The 22,171-nt window shown below is 46.4% G+C and overlaps 1 protein-coding gene and 5 non-coding genes across 6 annotated transcripts; all 6 read right to left on the reverse strand.

Annotated features, from left to right (window-relative positions):
- Positions 1-6,891: 6,891 nt before the first annotated feature.
- Positions 6,892-11,553, reverse strand: WDR74 (WD repeat domain 74). Its single transcript, XM_075570070.1, has 11 exons — positions 11,459-11,553; positions 10,904-11,010; positions 10,511-10,632; positions 10,323-10,386; positions 9,837-9,980; positions 9,646-9,747; positions 9,362-9,462; positions 9,219-9,274; positions 8,994-9,136; positions 8,186-8,242; positions 6,892-7,652 (listed from the first exon to the last, which is right to left on the reverse strand). Exons 1-11 carry the CDS (start codon positions 11,538-11,540, stop codon positions 7,473-7,475), a joined length of 1,158 nt encoding a protein of 385 aa, XP_075426185.1. The 5' UTR covers positions 11,541-11,553; the 3' UTR covers positions 6,892-7,472.
- Positions 11,554-17,937: 6,384 nt separating this feature from the next.
- Positions 17,938-18,008, reverse strand: LOC142466265 (small nucleolar RNA SNORD31). The gene has a single exon (XR_012788118.1). It is a non-coding gene; the product is annotated as a small nucleolar RNA SNORD31 (small nucleolar RNA).
- A 1,141-nt stretch (positions 18,009-19,149) lies between these two features.
- Positions 19,150-19,224, reverse strand: LOC142466263 (small nucleolar RNA SNORD30). The gene has a single exon (XR_012788116.1). It is a non-coding gene; the product is annotated as a small nucleolar RNA SNORD30 (small nucleolar RNA).
- A 478-nt stretch (positions 19,225-19,702) lies between these two features.
- Positions 19,703-19,770, reverse strand: LOC142466260 (small nucleolar RNA SNORD29). Its single transcript, XR_012788114.1, has one exon. It is a non-coding gene; the product is annotated as a small nucleolar RNA SNORD29 (small nucleolar RNA).
- A 163-nt stretch (positions 19,771-19,933) lies between these two features.
- On the reverse strand, positions 19,934-20,001 carry LOC142466267 (small nucleolar RNA SNORD31). Its single transcript, XR_012788120.1, has one exon. It is a non-coding gene; the product is annotated as a small nucleolar RNA SNORD31 (small nucleolar RNA).
- Positions 20,002-20,622: 621 nt separating this feature from the next.
- Positions 20,623-20,748, reverse strand: LOC142466276 (small nucleolar RNA SNORD22). Its single transcript, XR_012788129.1, has one exon. It is a non-coding gene; the product is annotated as a small nucleolar RNA SNORD22 (small nucleolar RNA).
- Positions 20,749-22,171: the final 1,423 nt, after the last annotated feature.

The following is a 22,171-nucleotide window of genomic DNA, read 5'->3' on the forward strand; positions in this document are numbered from 1 at the left end:
TGAGTCTCTTCAGTGTGGGGTTGGTTGTACTGGCTAACTAAGTATGGTAAAACCGATCCCTGCTTCATTTTGCATAGCCAGTATAACCAACCCCACACTGAGGAGACCCATTAAGGTCTAAACAGTCTGTGGGTGGGTTTACTGGCTATGCATCTTAACCCTGGCTGTGCTCAAAGCTGTGACCATGCAGCAAGCTTAAGCCTATAGGGCAGGCCTGCACAACTGTTCAGCCCGGGGCGGCTTTCAGCTCTCCCCCTCCCTCCCACGTCCGCTCTACCCCTCTGCCTCCCTCCCAAGTCCGTTCTCCCGCTCCCCCACGAGCCCGCTCTCCGGTTCCCCCACGAGCCAGGGCAGCAGCGCGCTCTAGCATTGAGGCACTCCCTGATGAAGAAACCTATGCGGTTTCGAAACGCGTTGGAAGAGAGAGATTAGTCTAAATCGATCACCTGCCCTGTTACTGCACTTTGTTTTGGCCACCGGAGGAGTACTGTGACGCGAGCTGCAGTGTACCCGAGAGGTGATGTCACAAACCGGAAGTGCGGTACTGAGGACTGTTGGAGGAGGGCAGCCCCCGTGGAGACACGTGAGAAAGGACTGTTTCTCACAGAAGTGCTGAACACTGTTTACCCACGAGTGGGGATCATATAGAACTCCATATTTATCTATCCTACCCATCCAGAACCTGGCAAATCACGGAACAGCTCCATGACCTGCTGATGACATCTGATCCGGTTCACAGTGTTGGTGTATGGGTAACTTACCCCTAACATGCTTATCTGATTTTTATTTGATGTACGCACAATAATTACCTTACTTATTTGTCATTATAATATACTTTTAATGCACTATGAGCGTTGTGCGCTGTGTCTTTTGTGTATTTGTCTGACCCTCCAGTGTATACTTCAGCTCCCTGTTTCCTGAGGCCTGCTGCCCTTCCCTTAGCAGAGGCCGGTCTACGAGTCCTGAGGTCTGTAGCTCTCTCCTTGCACAGGCTCGCTCTGGTTTACCAGTGCTGCCAGGCGGTGTGCCCACTCCGGTCTGCCTATCCCTTCCTGAGACCAGTAACATGGGCCATGGTCACCACACGCGCAGAACCCGCTCCCGCCCTGCAGCTATTACGCTGAAGAGGGACCTAGTTGTCTTCCTGTTGCCGAAACTCCGCTTGGATAACGTTTACCCTGATGTCTCCAATCCTGACCCTGGCTTGTCCACTGATGATGCTGCCTTCTCCAGTCCCGACCCTGCTATGTACGACTACGAACTGCGCAATCCGGATCAGCCTGTGCGGTCTAAGGTCGGTGCTTATACAACCCCACCTCAGCTACGCGGTCCGACCCAGGTTTGTGGCGAGCACAACCGTGACACTCTCGCGTCAAGGGACTCCTCTCGACAACTCCCCCTATGACATCACTGCTAAACGTCCAACTCCAGGTCTCAAAGCTGACGTACGGTAGTAGCTCCACCCTACGCGTTTCGTGACACGCTCCGTCTCTTCGTCAGGTCTAATGGAGCTCTACCGCCGCCGCTGGCCACACGCCCACGAATCACCAAGAGTGCAGGGGGTAGAACAGGCACGAAGTGACTGACGTCACGAAACGTGTAGGGTGGACTTTTATTGGCAGAGACTTTTGGCGTTCTCCCCCGATAGCCCGTTTATCCTTCTGTACCCAGCCCTAGCTCTCTGAGCCCCTCGGTACTTGTCCGGGACTTCCCCTGCTATTGTGCTTAGTGGTGACGTCACCGGGCTATCGCGAGACCTCTTGGTCTGCGTGTATCGCATCGGTGTGTCCCCCGGCAGCACTGGGTTCAAGCTGTTGCCTGTTCTACCCCCTGCACTCCTGGTGATTCGTGGGCGTGAGGCCAGCGACGGTTTCCGGCATTGTGGAGCTCTAAGAGGCAGAGTTATACCAGCTCTCTACCAGGCTCTGGTTCCAGATTGTGACATTGTGCTACGGGCTTACTTTGATCAGCCTTGCTGTAAGTAGGGTTTCAATTTTATCCCTACCGGATGCCATCGCTTTATAAGTGTCTTTTTGCCCAACAATCAAGTGTTTGTTGTTTTTATAATCATTTTTATTCATCGTATTAAATTTGCTATCATTCCTTGTAAACCTTATCAGTGATTTTTTGTTTTTAGTTGCACTATGATCTTTTTCTCTTTTTTTCTTCCATGTTGTTGTCTTATTTGTTTGTCTGTTGTTCTATGAGACTTCATTGAAGATACTGCCTTGGATCTCATCCCAGCTGCATTGGACTATATTCGGTCAGGCTATATATCTTTATTTTCTTTCGGAGGCGCCGGTTTATGTGTTTTTATTGTCTTCATTGGTTTGTGTGAACCTTTTTTACCTGGCAGCCTCCACTTTAATAGTAAAGTGTGTATTTATATTATGTTAGTCACTTAATTGTCACTAATTTTTATATTTTGCATTAGCGCTGTTCCCACTGCCCTTCCCTTTTATGGATATAAACATGATAACTATCACTGCATGATACAAAAGACAAGAATAATGAACATTACATTTTCACACATAAAACCAATAAAAATATGTAAAATACATTCTTTGGGCAATGACAAAGCCTAATGGAAAATCTGGATAACTGATCTAATTAATACAGAACGATATAGAGGTCGTCTTATCTTCCCTTTAGAAAGGAAGCCAAATTGAACTCTATATTCATGCCCACTGGGCCTGAAGTTTTCAACGCGTATATCCAAAAGCTTACGCGTCTGGATATAAGATTTAATCAGTCACCTCCCCTCCAACTCGGCTTGGGGCAATCCATCCCTTTACAGATTAGGCCCTCTGGATCCTGTGTTTTAATTTGAAGTGGTTCGAATCACTTCTAAACCTCTTCTGTTTCTAAAACCTCTTCTGATGTTATACCCATTTTCAGCCAAGCGTCGTTTAAGTGGTCTGCCTGTTCTTCCCACGTATTGCAACCCACGTGGGCATTCTAGGAGGTACACAATGAACCTACCTTTGCAGTTCATAAAAGATTCTAGAATTAACTCTTTACCTGTAACGGTCGAATTAAATACTTATTTGACACTAAACTTACAGCCTATGCAGCATGGACAAGTATGGTATCCTTTTAGATCTCTAAGCCACGTAACATTTTTCTCCTTAATAGAATTAATAGGGCAACTTGGTGCCAGAGTGGTCTTAAAATTCCTTGCCCTCTGATAAAGAATTTGGGGATTTTTTGGTAAAATAGCACTGAGTGACTTGTCTCTCGGCAAAATTCCCCAATGTTTGTTGATAATTTAGTTATTCTTCGGGTCCATTCCATTATATCTAGTAATGAATGGGATCAACTCAGTTTGGTCAATTCTAGCAATCTTTTTAGTCTCGATTAGAAGCTCATCTCTATTTGTCCTACTTGCAGCTTCATGAGCCATTACTAAATATTTTTTTTTACAATAATCCCGTTCTAGGCACATGTTCTTTAAATCCATTGTGTGTTCTTCAAAGACATGTTTTTTGAGAGCAATTCCGTCTTATTCTCAAAAAACGGTGTCTTCGGGATATTTAAAATCCACCTGGAAATGTGATGACTGGAGGATAAAAGATAAGTATCGGCATCTACTTTTTTGTGAAATGTTTTGGTTTGTATCGCCCCTCCTTCCACGAACAAAGGCAAATCCCAAAAATCTATTGTCGTACTGCTGCTATTTTTGGGGTAATTACCTACCTCTGGAGATCGCGGAGAACCAGGGGACTCAGTGGACTTGGCCATTACAGTCATAGGAGGCGACTAAAGGAACACACTCTCTGCTTGTGATTAACTTTATTGTTGTAAGTAGGCATTTGTCTATGCGCTGTGTGCCATATTATTCAAGGCGCTGCGCAATGGGCGGTCTCTTTTGTATCCCTCCATAGAAATTGCCATCTTTAAGAACAAGTGTGCGGTTATCTTCGTGAAAATCAGGACTGGTTTTTGCACCGTTTTCAATGGGACTGATATTCTATTTGCGCCAGGGACTTGATCTGTTTGGTCTATATTCGCATTTGACAAGTTTTTGGAAGACGTGTCTGTCCTGTCCCTCAGACTGCCATTTTTCTGATTGAGGACTGATAACACACTCCTCCCTCCTCCTGTTGGGACTATTTTGAATGCTCGCTATTGCTAACACTGCAATTTAGGAGTTGGCATTGTATATCGTGTTTCCACTTCAGGTTTTATTGGTACTACTCATCATACACCGATTTGGAATCTCTGGGGCTGGTTATACCATCTACCCACTCATTAATATATATTAGGAGTACATTAGGTACTCTTACCTCACAGATACAGGTACTATTAGGTCAAGCGCTTTTTGTATGTACTTAGTTTTTCTTTATATATCCATGAATGTGTATATATCCAGGGAGGAGGATTGTATACTATAAACACACGCATCCTGTATGTATCAATTATATATATATATATATATATATATATATATATATATCCAGAGGGGGGGGGTTGTATGCTATATACACACGCAGCCGGTATCTATCAGTGTGTGTGTGTGTGTGTGTGTGTGTGTGTGTGTATGTATATATATATATATATATATATATATATATATATATATATATATATATATATATATATATATATATATGTGTGTATATGTATATAGAGGTATCAGTACCGTGTTAGCTGAGCTTCAATAATCAAAAAATAAATAGATGATACCGTTCTGTGGCTAACGAAATGTATAAATGAAATAAAAGCATTTCGTTAGCCACAGAACAGTATCATTTATTTTTTGATTATATATGTATATATGTATAGATATATATATATATGTATATATGTATAGATATATATATATCTATATCCAGGGGGGAGGGTGGGGGGGTGTATGTTATACACACATACACACATCCTGTATCTATCAGGATGTATATATCCATGAATTTGTGTAAATATCCAGGGGGGGGGGGTGTGCTATATATGTATGCTCCAGATTAGAACCAACGCTAATACCACCCTAGCTCCTGTTACCAGTTTAAATACTTGGGCATGTGGTTTGACTCACATTTAACATTTGGGATGCACATTGATACCCTGATATCCAAAATCTATGAGAACTGTGTATACTTTATAGGAACAAATCCTCCCTAAACTTGATACCTCTACAATTCAATATGCCATTTTATTCTCCAATGCAATTACAACACACATCACTGCTAATTGCTCAAAGAACTAGATTGGTCATCACTCGAGTCTAGGCGCAGAGTTCATCTTTCCTGTCTTGCATTCAAATACTTTCTGGGCAAGCTACCCGTCTACCTGAACAAGCTCCTCACCCCTACCACAAGCAGCACTTTTATCATCTAAAACCTGACGCCAAAAGACTGTTCATGGTCCCACGGTTGAGCAAAGTATCCGGCCGCTCCTCCTTTTACCGTGCACCCAAAAACTGGAACAATCTACCGGAGACTCTCACAGCCACCACCAGTCTAAGTTCTTTCAAAACTAAAGCCGTCTCACATTTTAATCTTGTCTGTAACTGTTACATACGCCTATAACATATATTATTTCTTACTGTGCATGCAATGTCTTGTATATAATGTATAACCCTGTTCACTTAATGTAACTATGTATTTATCATCTTAACTCTGTGCCCAGGACATACTTGAAAACGAGAGGTAACTCAATGTATTACTTCCTGGTAAAACATTTTATAAATACATATACACACATCCTGTATCTATTAGTATGTATATATCCATGAATTTGTGTATATATTCGGAGTGGGGTGTATGCTATATACGATGACTACATATAGTGTGCACTTAAATGATGTCGATGATTTTGCCCTGTGTGACTATCTAGTATCCTGAAGTGACAGGATATAATGCCTGATGTCCAAAATAAAGCTGGTTGATCCACAATGTAAGGAGAAGCCCTATTCAGGGACCGCTTACCACCAAACTACTACTAATTCTAGTTGTTTTTTTGGGATTTGCACACAGAGAAATATACCGTGGCAGACACAGGGGGGCTAATTAGACCAAAATAGGTCAGATGGCAATATACAGCTGGACTAAATCAGGTATGCAACCGGTTATGACTGAATTGCCTGATGGCTTATAAAGATATCCTTGCTATTAGATATAATTGTAGCCCTTAGTGTAAGTAGGAGCCCTGAAAAGGGACCCCTTACCACCAAATTGCTGTCAGTGTTAGCTGCTTGGTTGGGCTAAGCACTCAGTATGCAGCCCTGTATACAAGACAGTCGGGCAGCCCCACAGTTCCTATAATAGCACTTAGAAGCAAAGGCATACAGAAACTAGATAGCGTGAAATCAGGTAAAGCATAACCTGTAGTCTGTAGTAGTGCTGTTGCTGCCCACGGACGCAGTCTACGAAGCACTCAGACAGGGAGCGAGCCCACACCTCTCCGATGAGCCCATGTCACACGGAAGGGGCCCCCGATGAAGCCAGTAATGGTGAAACGTATGTAGGGTACGTCTGACGTCACTTCCGTAGCACTCAGACTACAGGTTATGCTTGACCCGATTTCCTGCTATCTAGTTTCTGGTTGCCTTTGCTTCTAAATGCTATTATAGCAACTGTGGGGCTGGCCGACTGTCTTGTATACAGGGCTGCACACCGAGTACTTAGCCCAAACAAGCAGCTAGCACTAACAGCAGTTTGGTGGTAAGTGGTCCCTTCACAGGGCTCCTACTTACCTTGTGGATCAATGAGCTTTATTTTGGACATCAGGCCTTATATCCTGTCACTTCTGGATACTAGATGGTTACACTGGGTAAAACCATCTACATAATTTAAGCGTACACTATATCTAGTCATCAGAGAGAGATTATATATATATATATATATATATATATATCTCACTGTATCACTAGTATCAGTAACCCACACCTCTTCAGTTCTTTTAATTGTTTTTACTCGTTTTGTGTCTTATAGTTGTGGAGTCCAAACAGTCATATTTTACATTATTTTAATAAAGATTATATTTTAATTAGGGTGTTCTTTCTCTGTGCCACGTTAAAGGGATTATTTTCTGTCTTAATCTGTGAATTGTCCTGTTTTCCCTGTGAGCACCGCCCTATCCACACTGTTTGGTCATCATTCCCTCCTGGTGTAGAGCAGGGTTCTCCTACGTTTTATATAAACGTAGCCTTTTTTTGAGACCCGCGCGTGCTACAGGCGCGAGAGAGACACACACACCAGATTTTGCAAACGTAACATGTGGAATTGTCCAATATATTTACATTAAAAAAAAAACACAGAAAGGAGCCTGGCCCGCACCTTGGCCCCATGGGCAGACCGTACAAAGTGGCTGGGCCGATTGATGCTTTCTTATTCTGTGCGCAGCCGGAGGCGCAGGAAAGATGGTGATGGGGAGATTGCTTTAACAACGGTCCCACTGCAAAGCATAAGGGACAGAGTCTCCCGCGCGTGGCTCAGCCCCATTGTCAGATTTAGATCGCTGGAGGAAGCTGGAAATCAGACGCCCTTTTTCTTCTTGCGTGTGGGGCCCTTAGCTCCACCCCCTGCACCAGCTCCATCTTTTCCTCCTTCCCGTTTGATGGCGTTTTTTTCCTTCACAGTCTCCATGGCTCCCCAGACCTCATCATCCTCCTCCTTCACATCCTCCGCAGACAATGGAGTCTCAGCCTCCTCCTCCTGCGAGGGTAAATAATGCAGAGGTAAATAAAGTGTCAGGTACCTCCCTTCGAGGTATATAACACACCTCCAGAGGCATAACTAATTATTTTTGCAACTGGGGCAAGTTCCACCAACTGGGGCAAGTTCCACCAACTGGGGCAAGTTCCACCAACTGGGACAAGTTCCACCAACTGGGACAAGTTCCACCAACTGGGACAAGTTCCACCAACTGGGACAAGTTCCACCAACTGGGACAAGTTCCACCAACTGGGGCAAGTTCCACCAACTGGGGCAAGTTCCACCAACTGTGCCCCCACCCCCCCTTCCCTCTGTCCCCCTCGAAGTTGGACCAGACCTCTGGAGTTGGACAGCCGGGGCTGGTTCCCCTCGGCCCGGGACAGACAGCCCTGCTCTCCCCCCTTTGTCAGTGGGCCTGTCTTCCATAGCTGGATCCTTGTGCCGATTGTCCAGACACAAACACACAACCAACACACAACCAACACACTCTCTACCATCCCCCAAAAAAGTCCCGCCAACCACAAGAAGCTCACCTCCCACTTGTCACGGGACGTCAGCAAGAGGCAGTTTAACCGTGACTTCAGGTACACCTGGGGGGGGGGGGGTGGACAATGACAGGTGAGAGGAGGGTGGGAGTGCAGGACATGCACACAACAGTAATATATACATAGACACACACACACACACACACGAGAACTGTAGTGCCTCATAACACTAATCGCAGTTGAAACAATTATTTATGGACTGCAGAAGTATGAATTTGAGTTCCCAAGTTCCCCTTCCTGGTGTGTGCTTGTGAATTGTCCCAGCACAGGAAGGTCACATCTGGATTAACCTAGATTGGCCAGGGAATCTGTGCATTCACCCTCTATTACATAGCCTGTATTTGGACATGCTGTGCACTGCCTGGCCCCATGTATTTGAAACTGGCGGTTTTGTGGGGTGCAAGCAGTTTCCCAGGAAGACATTTAGCATGGTGAATTAGAAGGAGGATAGTCGTGCAGCGCTCTGCAGGGGCAGCTTGTTTCGGATAATTAGGGCGATTGTTTGGGAGATCTGTTTCAGGAGGTTATCTTCACGGAGACTCTGTGGGAGTGAATATCTGTGAGCGGCTCCAGTGTTAGAAGTCACTACTAGTGGAATTTGAATGAAAGTCCGTATACAAACAGACTCTGAATGGATACTGCTAGCAGTCACTTATAACTCGGCTTACGCCAACATGACACGGCTGTGATCACGTCCCTTTTGGAGACATTTTTTCTTTATACTTGGAGTAGGGTATGAGGATGTGGGATACAGATCGATCTGTAGTGATAAGTGTATCACGTTATACACACACACCTTGTGCAGCAGCTCTTTTTCATGTAGATTGTGAATCCGCAGGAACCGGTCCAGACCACAGGACGCTACAAGGGGCAGTGATGTGTGACACTGAATAGAGCGCAGGGACCCAGCATTACCCTTCAGAGAGCGCAGAAGACGGCCTGAGAGAGAAGGAGAGAGTGTGTGAGAGCGGGGGGAGGGGAGGGAATGGGGAATAAGGAGGTAGAGACAGACAGCTCCCACCTTTCCGCAGGTCGATCACTCCTATATTCCCATGAGAATTTCCAACCACTACAGACCTGCAGAATAAGATAAAGGGCGAGTATTATTCAAGGTGTGGGGTGGAGGATTACTTAAAAGTCCTTCCCATTATCCTCCCTCATTACCTCCCATCCGGGGTGACACTTAGTGCAGTGAGCGGGTCCTCCTCATACAGAACCTCTAGGACAGGACGCCTCTGGGGGCAGCTGGGGTCGTACACTCTGACCTGTGAGAGGCAGGGATGACATCAGTCAATCAGAAAGCTGCGACCTGGGGGAGCCTCATCCGCTTTAAAAGAGACTAATAAATCGCCATTTGCTGAGGCTGCTGTCAGTCACCCAAAGCTCGATCCCGCCCCCCTGAGATTATTCACTTCCCAGAGTGCAGGGGGTGACTCGACCTCACTCACCTGGTGATGGCTAGTGCAGGTAACGACCTTGTCTGACCCTGGAATGAAATGCAGGTCACGAATCCAGACAGGGACGCGGAGATCCAACCAGTCATTCCTCAACTGAGAGAGAGAAGGCCAAGCGTCACAATGGACATCGTGCGCGTCGCAAGGGACATCATGAGCACCGTTATGTCGCGCGTGACACTCACGTTCTTGGCTTTGAAGAGTGGCTCCTCTGCTCTCTGCAGGTCCCAGATTTTCAGGTCGTTCTCTTTGCCCCCCGTCCCTACGCGGTGACGCTGAGCATCGCACTGACGCATACGCTCTACACCGGCCCCGACCTGCACCTCCAACTGAGACACACACAGCAATATAAGACAAATATAAAGACACACACACACACTAAGCATATACATACAGATATACACACAAAAACAGAAATAGGTGAGTTCAGGCCTACTCCTATACACATACATATATAAATGTGTGTTTGTGTGTGTGTCTGCTTCCCCCTAAACTGTACCTGCAGTAGGTGTGTGTGTGTGTCTGCTTCCCCCTGACATGTACCTGCAGAGTGTGTGTGTCTGCTTCCCCCTGACCTGTACCTGCAGTAGCTGTGTGTGTGTGTGTGTGTGTGTGTGTGTGTGTGTGTGTGTGTGTGTGTGTGTGTGTGTGTGTGTGTGTGTGTGTCTCACATTATCGCACGCTCCCTCCTTCCACACTTTGAGGAGTCCTGACTGCACACAGGTTATAATCGCACTGGAGTAGGGAGAGAGGGGAGAGAGGGAAGAGAGAGGCTTAACTACAGAAAGTCACAATTCTCAACAACAGAATCCAGCCAAGCCACGTAATTTCCCCTCGTGTAGGACTGTCTCTCACTCACTTGTCCAGGATCCCCAGCCCCCGGAAAGCTCCCTCTCCTCCAAAGCACTCGCGGATCTCTGTGAATTTGGATTTATCCGTGCTGAAGACTCTGACCGTCCCATCCCGGCACCCAAGGAGGACCTGAGAGAGAACAGGCGGGTGTGCACCCAAAAAGTTGTCACTTGAATGTGTGATATACAGAGGGGAGGGGGCACAGATGCACTGCAGGGAGTTGACAGTCTATTTAAAAAGAGAGTCAGCTGTTCTTCCTCCGTCTATGTACAGGCGGGGGGAGAGAGGCGCGCGCCGGCAAGCTGCGCTCAGGGAGGGGGAGAAGCTGCGCACAGGCAGGGGAAGAAGAGCTGACCGTCCAAACGCTGTAAGTATACAATATGTATATGGGGTAACTCACCTCAGACTCATGTGGGTCCCCCCAGCACATGACTGTCACCTCCTGGCCCCGGCTGAGTGATGCCACATCTGTGTAGTTAGTGGCTTGTTTTTTCTGTAGGTTTATACCTGGTGGAGGGGTGGAGGTGTGGAGGGGTGGAGATGGGGCAGAGAGGAAGAAATTGAAGTTTAAGGGGTGGGAGTGACAGGACAATATCACCAAAGTTATTATATCACCGACATATGTACCCTTTACAATCCAGACCCCCTAATAATCCCACCTCCCTGTATATACACCCTTTAGAATCCCCCCACTGTATTTATATACACCCTTTAGAACCCCCCTCACTGTATACACACCCGTTAGAATCACAACTTACTGTATATACACCCCTTATAAATACTCCGTCTGCCCTCTATGCACCCCAAACTCATTATATATCCCTCAACACATTACATTGCACCCCCTTACATGAGCATATACTTTCACATATAACACCCCTAAAGCAATATGAGAGATATACCGGTAGATATATCTATCTCTAATTGCCAGTCCCCAATCGTCACGACCTCTGACCTTTCAGGATTCCGGTCTCGGTTCCAACCCACACGTGATTTCCCCGTGCGGGCGCCGCCATCTCTATCGAAGATGATTTCATGTGTGCCACTTCCGGTCGGTCCCGCTAGTGGTGATGGGAAGTGTAGTCCTGGGAAGGTATGTAGGGGGCGGAGCTTCAACGGCGGGTTGCGGGGGTGACCTCTCACCCCGAGAGACCCTGGCGTTTATTGGTGACTTGTTTCCATGAGAATTTAGAACAAATAGGACTTGTGGCACCGAGAGACCCAAAGAGATTTACTTACAGTATATACATGTCAGAGCAGACACACGGCTATCTATCACAGAGATAAACACACAGCTATCTGTCAGTTATACTAGATCTAAGTCCTAATAAGATAAAGATAAACAAATGCCACAAACATGTTACTTTTTCAACATTTATTTATTCACAAATGATTAAACATTCAATATCCGCGTGTGAGAAAGTATGTGACCCTTTAGGCCACATAGAAGGACAATAGAACAGGAAAAACCCCAGGCGCTCCCTCCAAAGTGTATATTAAACGGGGTAAGTACAATGAATAGTTTACAACCTTGAATTTGTTATACAAGGATCCCCTCAATGTCGTCGTCTCTCCTATGGCTCTGACCCCAATAGGATCTATCCAGGATCCTTGTTGGTACAGGGATACAGAAAGAAAGGGGGAGTACAGGTGGAGGAATGGTATAATAATATGTATAACCTCTAATGAAGGTGGGTGTAATAAAAAATGGAAACACTTACACGGCCTTGTGTAAATGCTGTCACATCAAGGTTTCTTTGTGGTCTTCTTTTCTGCTGTGGTGGTTTTCTTCTCAGGTACAGATGTATTCTTAGGTTCGCCGACGATTTTCCATTCAGACGTCGCCCTCGAGGTAAACAGATATAAACAGAGTTTAAGGTAAAGTACAAATAACGATATAGGATGTTCTGCTATGATATTAAGTAAAGCAGCAAATAGCTGCAGTCACTCACACGGACAAGTGTGAGTGCAACCTATGGGGGAGGTATCTTTTTCTTTTTTCACATGGAAGATGACCGTGTTCAGTGTCTTATAAACACATACATATGGTGGGAAATAAGTATAAAAATGATACTCACACGGCCTTGTGTGAGTAAGCACACATATAGGTATCTTTTTAAGCTTCTTTTAACTCCAATGTTGGCTTCCAAATACAGGGAGAGGGGCAGGACGCTCCTCTCCTTTAATAATGAGACTGCCGGGGGCAGTATCATTTTAGCATTTTTCGTGCTTAATAAAGGACTGGTACCCTGCATTAGAGACTGTACTTTGTCTCATTATTAAAGGAGAGGAGCGTCCTGCTACTCTCCCTGTATCTGGAAGCCAACATTGGAGTTAAAAGAAGCTTAAAAAGATACCTATATGTGTGCTTACTCACACAAGGCCGTGTGAGTATCATTTTTATACTTATTTCCCACCATATGTATGTGTTTATAAGACACTGAACACGGTCATCTTCCATGTGAAAAAAGAAAAAGATACCTCCCCCATAGGTTGCACTCACACTTGTCCGTGTGAGTGACTGCAGCTATTTGCTGCTTTACTTAATATCATAGCAGAACATCCTATATCGTTATTTGTACTTTACCTTAAACTCTGTTTATATCTGTTTACCTCGAGGGCGACGTCTGAATGGAAAATCGTCGGCGAACCTAAGAATGCATCTGTACCTGAGAAGAAAGAAAACCACCACAGCAGAAAAGAAGAGCACAAAGAAACCTTGATGTGACAGCATTTACACAAGGCCGTGTAAGTGTGTTTCCATTTTTTATTACCCCCACCTTCATTAGAGGTTATACATATTATTATACCATTCCTCCACCTGTACTCCCCCTTTTTTTCTGTATCCCCACATAGAGGTACAGCCTTTTGTTCGCGACCGCAGGGAGTATGGATGCAGCCTGAGGCTAATGTCCCGCTGCACGCGCCCGCACGGCCGCCTTGCTTGCCGGCGGCGCGTGCAATTCACTGCACCGCGATCTAAGGTGAATTTTTTCTGGCGCGGTGAGGCGTGGCCAAAATGGGTGGGGGGGGCACAGCCATGACGTGGGGGGGCGCAGCCATGACGTGAGGGGGCAGGACCGCCCCTCAGACACACCCACACACGGGAGGGGAGGGATCGGAGCAGGGGGGGAATCGGAAGAGGGATCGGAGCAGGGGGGGAATCGGAAGAGGGATCGGAGCAGAGGGAGGAATTGGAACAGGGGGGGGGGGGGGAACTCGCCGAAACCACAAGCTCCTTGTAGCTCCGGCTGGCTGACGCGTCACAGCACGCAGTCAGCCACGCCGGAAGGAGCCAGCGGGGACCTCAAGAACAGAGGCAAGCAGCTGGTGGACCACGACCGCGCGCGCCGCCGGCCGCAGCAGGACCAAAGCCTAAGGCTAAGGACCCGCTGCGGTCGGCGGCGCGCTCGGCCCACCAGCCCCTTTCCTCCAGTCTGGAGGTCCCCGCTGGCTCCTTCCGACGTGACTTACTGCGTGCTGTGACGCGTCAGCCGGCCGGTGCTGCAAGCTTCTGGTGATCAGAAGCGCCGACTCGTTACGTGGTGCGCGAGTCAGCCAATGAGGAGGGGAGCTACAGGAGGGAGACGGCTTACGGGAGGGAAGTGTGCCTGTGTGTGCAATCTATTCCTCTCCCGGACCCACAGCCCCCCTCCTGCGGACCCACAACCTCTGCGTCTTCACCCATAACCTCTTCCACCCCTCCCCGGGTTCAATGGCCGCGCCCCGACCCGCTTTTGCCATGCCCCACGCGCCGAAAAGTCAACTGCAGACCGCAGTGCAGTGACTTGCACGCGACGCCAGGAAGCAGGACGGCCATGCGCAGCCTGGCCTCGCCCTAAGGCTGCGGCCAGGGTGATTATGGGCGCGCTCTCGTCGCGAAGAAACACGGATACAATGTGTGTGGCCAGCGTGAGTGCGCGTGTGCCTGTGAGCGCATGCATGGCGCTTAGCTGCTTGCAGTGACAAGTAAATTTGTTTCTGCAGCTCGCTGGCGCGTCACGTGAGCGGTTCGCCCAATGGGGGCAAACCAGTTCTGTGACGTCATGGCCGTGCCCCCCCGACACACTCGCAACTAGCTGGCCAGGAACCGCACAGCCAAGCAGAGCGCATTACATCACGGCGCTCGAGCGTCAGTGCACACGCTCCCAAGCAGCCCCGCTGGAGCTGACCGCGCTCATGCATGAGCGGTGACATCACCAGCTCTCCAAGCATAAGCGCCGGGTGTCCTGTGTATTTTGCAAGCGCACGCGGGGGGCATTGGGGGCTGGTTGAGCACGCTTCAAACTCTCTTTTTTATGTCTCCCCAAGCGCCAAGCTTGGGAGAGCGTGAGTGCCCACGCACCGCGTGAGCAGGGATTGGACAATTTAAATAGTAGAAACTAAACTCAGCAAGCGCCGCACGCTCAGCGCTCGCAGCCTGAGATTCAGTTCCTGGTGGCGCCCCCTTGAGCAGCAATGACTTCAGCTGCGCATTTCCTGTAACTGCTGGTCAGTCTCACATCCGGTCTGAGGAATTTGGGCCCATTCCTCCTTACAGAACTGCTTCAGCTCAGTGATATTTGACAGCTTCCTTGCATGGACAGCTCACTCACATTTCAATGGGGTTTAGGTCCAAATTTTGACTAGGCCAGTTTAAAGCACAGAATTTCTTCTTCTGCAGCCATTCTTTTGTAGATCTGCTTATATGTAAAGGATCATCTTGCTGCATGATCCACCGTCTCTTCAGCTCACAGACGGATGGCCTGACATTCTACTCTAGAATTTTCTGATACAATGCAGAATTCATGGTTGTGTTAATGATGGCAAAGCCATCCAGGTCCTAAGGCAGTCCCAAACCATCACACTCCCACACAACCATGCTTGGTTAGGATGAAGTTCTTTTAAAAAGCAGCATTTGTTTTCCGCCAATGTTTCTCATTGAGGCCAAAATGTTCTACCTTTGACTTGTTTGTCCAGAGAACATTGTTCCAGAAGTCTTGTGGATCTATGTGCTCTTTGGCAAACTTCAGACAGCAGCAGTTATTTTTAGAGCAGTGTTTTCCTCCTGGCTAACCTTCCATGAACACCATTCTTGTTCAGTCTTTTTCTGACAGTTGAGGCCTGCAGATCTTGGATGTTACTGTGGGGTTCTTTGTGACTTCATGGATGGTTTGCTCTTGGTATAGATTTTGGTAGGACTGATCTTAAACTTTCTATTTGTAGACTGACTGGATTTGATGGAGCCCCAAATCCCTTGGAAAATGTTACAAAACCATGATTAACATCAATAATTGCTTTTCTGAGGTCCCGTGATGTCATTTGATCGTGGCATGACGTGTTTAAAAATACCTGTATGTGAAGACCAAAGTTTATGATCTTTATATAAGATGGGGCCTCCCAAACTGGAATATCTGCCTAATTATTCCCTTTAATTTAGCAGTGCCACAGGTGTTATAAATACTGCAATGGGCAGTGAAGGCCACAAAAAAAAAAAAAAAAAAGGTTGAAACTATTGCCACAGGGTTATTAATGAGGGTTATTAATGAGAAACCGACAGAGCCTGGGACACCACAAAAGGTAGCATCGGTGACCTGCAAATGAGTTACCTTCCACCAAGGGAAACAATCCTGATCCACGAAACACAAGGTCATGTACACACTCGTAATGCACAAACATGTGCACACTGACTCACGCAGATGAGCGTACAGTCTGCCAAATAACTGCAATCACAAAAGTATCCAATCAGAACCCTCCTGCATCCTTCCCAATGTGGCACAGCACTTCCTCAGCCAGGGGGGGTGGTTTTCTCCCCTGTACCCCCACAGCCATTACCCATCATATCAGACACCCCATAGTAACAGGGAGCAGAGATGAGAAAGTGTTTCACTGTCTGAGCCAGTTGTGATAATAACCCTTGCAGTGGTCACAGCAATAACAAATTACACAAGCTATGGGTAAAAAAAAAAAAAAAGTCCTTTTTGAACCACCAAGTCCAGCAGTGAGATCCTTGCTCTTTAGCTGGCTTCTAAATTAAATGGCATTAATATCAGCTAAAGAATAGTCATTGTAAGATGAACCAAGACATTAAATCTACTCTTATTGCAAAGATTAGCTCTTCAGAGCAGGGACTCCTTTTCCTTAAGTCTGGCATACTTCCCCCTGTATTATTTATATTATATGGATTGTCACATGTATTACTGCTGTGAAGCAACACGTTAGATGAGTATTTGTTTTAGGCATTACATTATAGGAAGTTTATTGTTTGCACCAGGAAAGAAACCACATATAGAACTATAATACTGGACCCCTTCTCTTTTTTTCTGGACGCTTTCCTTTTTAATGCGTGCTTAAAAATTGTAAAATCTTTTACAACCCAGCCATAAGATGACTTTGCCTAATTTGGGGGTCCGACACTGGATGCAAACATTAGATAGATTGCAAAAGCCATCCAAAGATTTTTCCTAGTAACAGGTCAATATTTACATTTACAGTAAACCGCCACATTCTCCATGTAACAAATTACAAGTATCACTGTCCCAAGCCCCTTTACACACTTGTTAAAATTTCTGCAGTCTGATAAAGATATAAGGCCAGTGTTGGAAATAACATTTTATTGGTTAAAGACAATCATTCCACTTGACCAAAAAAAAAAAAAAGTCAACTGGTGCAAGAATTCTGTGATGTCTTCCTGAATTGGGGAGGACACGCCCATTACATTCCCACGTGGCAGGTGCGCCATGTCACCCATATATGTGCTGTATCTGTAGGAAACCACCATGTCACTGCAGAGGAACAAAAATCAGGGTTACTTTATTAGAACAAAAAACAGACACATGCCCAAAGCTACTTCCAATGTGACAAAAATACAGTGCAATACCTTTTCTCTTGAGGGGGAGGAGGAAAGAAAAGGGGTCATTTAGTTTAACCCTTTGACCAAAGAGTTTTAAGCCTGCTGCCACTTTCAAGGCACTCCCGTAGCAGGTCCTAACACTCCCAATGTGATCATTCTACCTGTAATTATAAAGGTTAATAAGAATTTTAACCCAGGGAGTTTTAGGACCTGCCACGGCCATGCCTTGAAAGTGGCAGCAGGCTTAAGATGCTTTGGCCAAAGAGTTAAACTAAATGACTAAGAGAATATATTGTATTGCACGGTGTATTTGTCACAATGGAAGCAGCTTTGGGCATCTTTGTTGTATACATTTAGCCACGCCCACTAGCACTCCTTTTGACACATACATATATTATGTGGTAATGGTAGGGGTTTCTAAGAGCTTGTTGGGTATATCTGTGTTTATTTACTTTATTAGGGCTGAAGGAAGAACAATTAGATTCCCAGTTTTTACTTTGTTTACTAAAGCAAGTCACTATTGCAGACACCAACACTAGTTTAAGATCTTCAGGGACAGGCCACCCACACAATGCCACGTACAAGGCTGGAGTGAAGAGTATAGGAGCTCAGAACAAACCACTCAGTCACCGAACATCAGACTGGGGCGGTAATACAGATCATCACAGCTCAGGACAGAACGTGCATCAATTCCCATCTCCCCATCACTACTATTAAACCGGCTCACTCCTATGTAATGGCATTACTTCTGTGCCATTAACATGCACATTCCCACACAAAGTTACATCCTTGGGCTACGCTTGTTGCCGGCAGGCTGCAGTCGTTGGAAAAAGCAAATTGATTACTTCCAGCGAATGCGACCAAGCCGTCGCGCTTACTATAAGTGCACGCGACGGCGGCAATGCATTTTTGATGCAATGTCACTAAGCCCAGCCTCACAGAGGGCATCACAACACGTAGGCCAAACCATGTATACTACGCACCAATAAAAGCAAACCCTCGCACAGAGCTCTGGCAAGGAAGGGGGGTTACAACTAATGGTAGTGCATTAGTTACAGCAGGGATGGGGTTAATTACATGCAGTGTTAAGATCCAAGCACGGGAAAGTGGCGTGTGCATATTGTGTTCCCCGCATATTGTGCAGTGTGTATTATAAGCCTAGGTAATTCTCACCTGAACACAGAGCAGATCCCGGACAGGAGCTGAGGGAAGAGGAGGACAGTTTAGCGCTATCACAGCACAGCCCTGCAGGGGGTCTCGGTGTCTGGGGGTCTTAGTCAGTATAGCGACGATCCTTGTCACGGCCAACACAGGTGTCAGCTCAGGATATAGTGGATTATTCATCACTGGTGACCCCCGCCCCAAAACTGTCTCAATCCTGATCTAGTACAACCCCAAATGTTCTATCCCGTTATAAAGAGGACGTCCAGCACGTCTTCATTACCCCAACAGGGTGATATTAAGTAGCATTTACACACTTGGTTAGACCCTTAAGCCTCAATATAAAAGTCATTTCACACACTGATTAAATACAATGCTATAAATGCTGCCACTGAATACAGTTTAACACATCTCCCTCTGTATAAAGCATCTTACCTCAGGGGAGCTGGCAATACGGGGGAACTCTAATTTATTCTGCATTCACCCTTTCTGGAAGAAAACATTTCACATTAGTCTGGAAAGATTACAGGATTTTACCTCAAATAGGAGCCTCAGCAAAAGGCAGCAAGAGTTCAATATCTTGTAGCCTTTGGCAGCTCTGAATAAAGCCCACAGCAGCGTCCCACGGATGAGACACCTGCCCTCTTCTCACCGACTGTCAGATATTAAACTTCTCATCAGAATTATTCAGACGAACGAGATTCCATGAGATTAAATTCATCACGTCAGTGGGGATGTGCCACAGTTATTAAAATAGTATAGAAAGGGTATCTTTAAGAGTTATTGCACTGCGCACACGAAAGTGCAACGACCACATGAAATATTCAAGTTGGGGATTGCTTATGCCACTTATTCCATACTTTGTATTATTGAAAAAGCATCATTAGTTACTATGTTTGATGAATGATGCAACGTGTGAAAACATTCCTGCATATCACTAGAACAAGAATCAGAATGGTTGGATAAAGGCACATTTATATTATTCATACAAGTGCAATATACAGCACTATACAAAGAGTTCTACATAGCACAAGCACATGTATGGTATATATGCACAGGTATATAGTACAATCCTATATAAATATATAACAGCGACCGATCACTCACCATGAGGCAACGTGCACAGCCGGAGAGCAGCGACCTGCGGAGAGGAGACAGTGTCACACACACCTCATACCGACACACGCAGAGATCAACTTTACTGCAGCTGCTCAGAAGTTCAAACCGTTTCATGCTGATATTATCAAAGTGAGCTAGTTGAATCATCACTGCAAGGAGACCCCCCCCCTCCCTCACCCCCAATATCTCTTACCTGTCTGTAGGTGCGAGCTTTCCCGACATTCTCAGACACAGGGGGGCTGTAAAGAGGATGCAAAGGTTAATAAGGGGAGCTGCAGACTGCGATATTAACCCCACCCATACCAAACTGCAGCCGATTGAATCAGAACAAACCACTCAGTCACAGATTATCAGACTGGGGCGGTAATACAGATCATCAGGGTTACAGGTTGTGCTGCAGGTATACAGGTCCCAATGTAACCAATCCCAGGGGGAACAGGGTACATGTGAACCCATCCATGTGCTAACTAGCCAAGGAATACACAGGATTTCATATACAGGGAAGGACTGGGGTAAAATCCATCTTTTATCCCAATGAATACACAGTAAGACAGACCCAGGTAATCTCAGCACAATAGGACATTTAGACAGTGTAGGTGAGGGGGGGGGGGGGGGAACAGGCTATTTTTATTGGTGTTATAAATAAAAATTACAGACCCCAGTGATGACTTACCCGAGATACGAGAGCTGCAGGTCTCTTCTACCTGCAGAGAGATCAGACTGTTATACATTTCATTCCAGCCATTACCCAGCCTGCTCTGTCCGACTCCCTATCATTATGTGCTGGGAGGTTTAAATACGCCGTCCCCAGGACCATGACACGTTTAATGAGTCATCTGGGGGGATGCAGATTAGATTTAATAACTCCTGCGCGCCTTTGCAAAATGTCTGTTTGTAAACAGTGGAGCAGAGCTCAAGTTTTTGCTTGCGGCATGGTTACATTTGTTTAAGGAAGACCATTAGTAAATACATTGGCAGAGGGGGTCTCTAGAGGTCCCCTTTAAATGACCCCTCAGTCTGTCCCGGCTGGGACCTTTCCTCCTTCCTCTCCCGCTGAGGGCCCCAGTGGGTTCACCTTTACAGGCTCTGGTACCACTCAGCGGGTCGGACGTATGAGGGTGTCATCATCAGGGCAAGGGGGTGTTTATTACAGGGGCGGTCAGGTACCTGTGGCAGTGCTGGCATTGTAGGGGAGCAGTCTTGTCCATCAGCTCCTGTAAGAGGGGAGGGGGAGATCAGGTCAGTGGGGGTGAAGGCAGGAGATGGGACCTGTCACTGCGTGTGACCAGGGATTTGGTGGCCCCCAAGCCTTTTCCAGACCCCATCTCAGATTCCCAGCTCCATCAGAACTCCACCATGCTAGTGTGTTCTTCAAAGACTTTCAGACGAACGAGACTATTCAGTCATCATTTGGAGCAGAACTTCCACCCACCCCCCCAGGTAACATGAGCAAACAGAACCATATTAAAGGCACCTCAACCCAGTGGTGGGAGTGAACATTTGTAATAACTGCTTCTTACCTTGGCAGGCGGCATCCTGCATATTTCCCCTGCATATCGTCTCATAATTGTGGCGCCACAGTCATGTCTCGTTGCCATAACAGACGTCACGTGATGAAGTTACATCACATGGCGCTACTGTTGGCATGGCAACGCAGCACTGAAAAGTTATGCAGGGAAAAGATGCTGGTAGACGCCACCTGCTACCAGAGGTAAGAGAATTAGGCACCGGTTCGGCAAACTTGTGACAATGTGAAATGGGGTCTAGTTGTCCCCCAAATGCTCATCCGCAGCCAATACATACAAGGGTTTTATTGCCTGTGTAAACTCCTGTTGAACCCAGGAGCAGCCTGAATGGAAACTTCTCAGGCCTGTATTTTTGGCCATGTCCTGACCCTTTTATCAGATAAGAGCATTAAAAGCCCCATAGTAACTTACCCATTTATTCTGCAGAGGCTCAGGATACTGTGACCGGAGGAGAGGACCTGGGAGGGAGAAACGCCGATTAGGAACGGCTCAGTGAGTAAAGGGGAAGCTGGTTCAATTCCTGGTGTCAGCCCCGTGTGACCACGGGCAAGTATCTGTATCTCCCTGGGCGTCGGGCACAGATTGCCAGTGCTATGGGACAGGGGCAGTATAACATTGCTATGTACCGCGCTCTATACTGTCATTGTGATGTCTCATGGGAAGAAAAGTGCTATATGAAATAAAGGTCAGACTCCAGTCAATTGGGAATCACTTCCTATAACAGGGCTGCCCGTTCTCAGAATTAAATCCGGCATCACTAAATTCAGATATATGCTTGTCTAAATTATTCATCACAGATCGGGCAGCTGTCTCCATGTTATAGTCCCAAGCACCTGTTGCTATACACACTATCACCACCTATAATATAAAAAAAGCATGTCAACCTGATCTGAATCTGTGGGTAATCTCCCTGTCTAACCCCAGCCATCACTGTTACCTAGGCACCAACATTAGATTGCAAGCTCTGCAGGACAGATTATACATGCAAAAGCATTGTGTTCTGCTGCCGTGGGAGAAATTAAACTCCTTT

Source organism: Ascaphus truei, chromosome 14, assembly GCF_040206685.1.
Source record: "Ascaphus truei isolate aAscTru1 chromosome 14, aAscTru1.hap1, whole genome shotgun sequence".
Classification (NCBI taxonomy): Eukaryota; Metazoa; Chordata; class Amphibia; order Anura; family Ascaphidae; genus Ascaphus; species Ascaphus truei.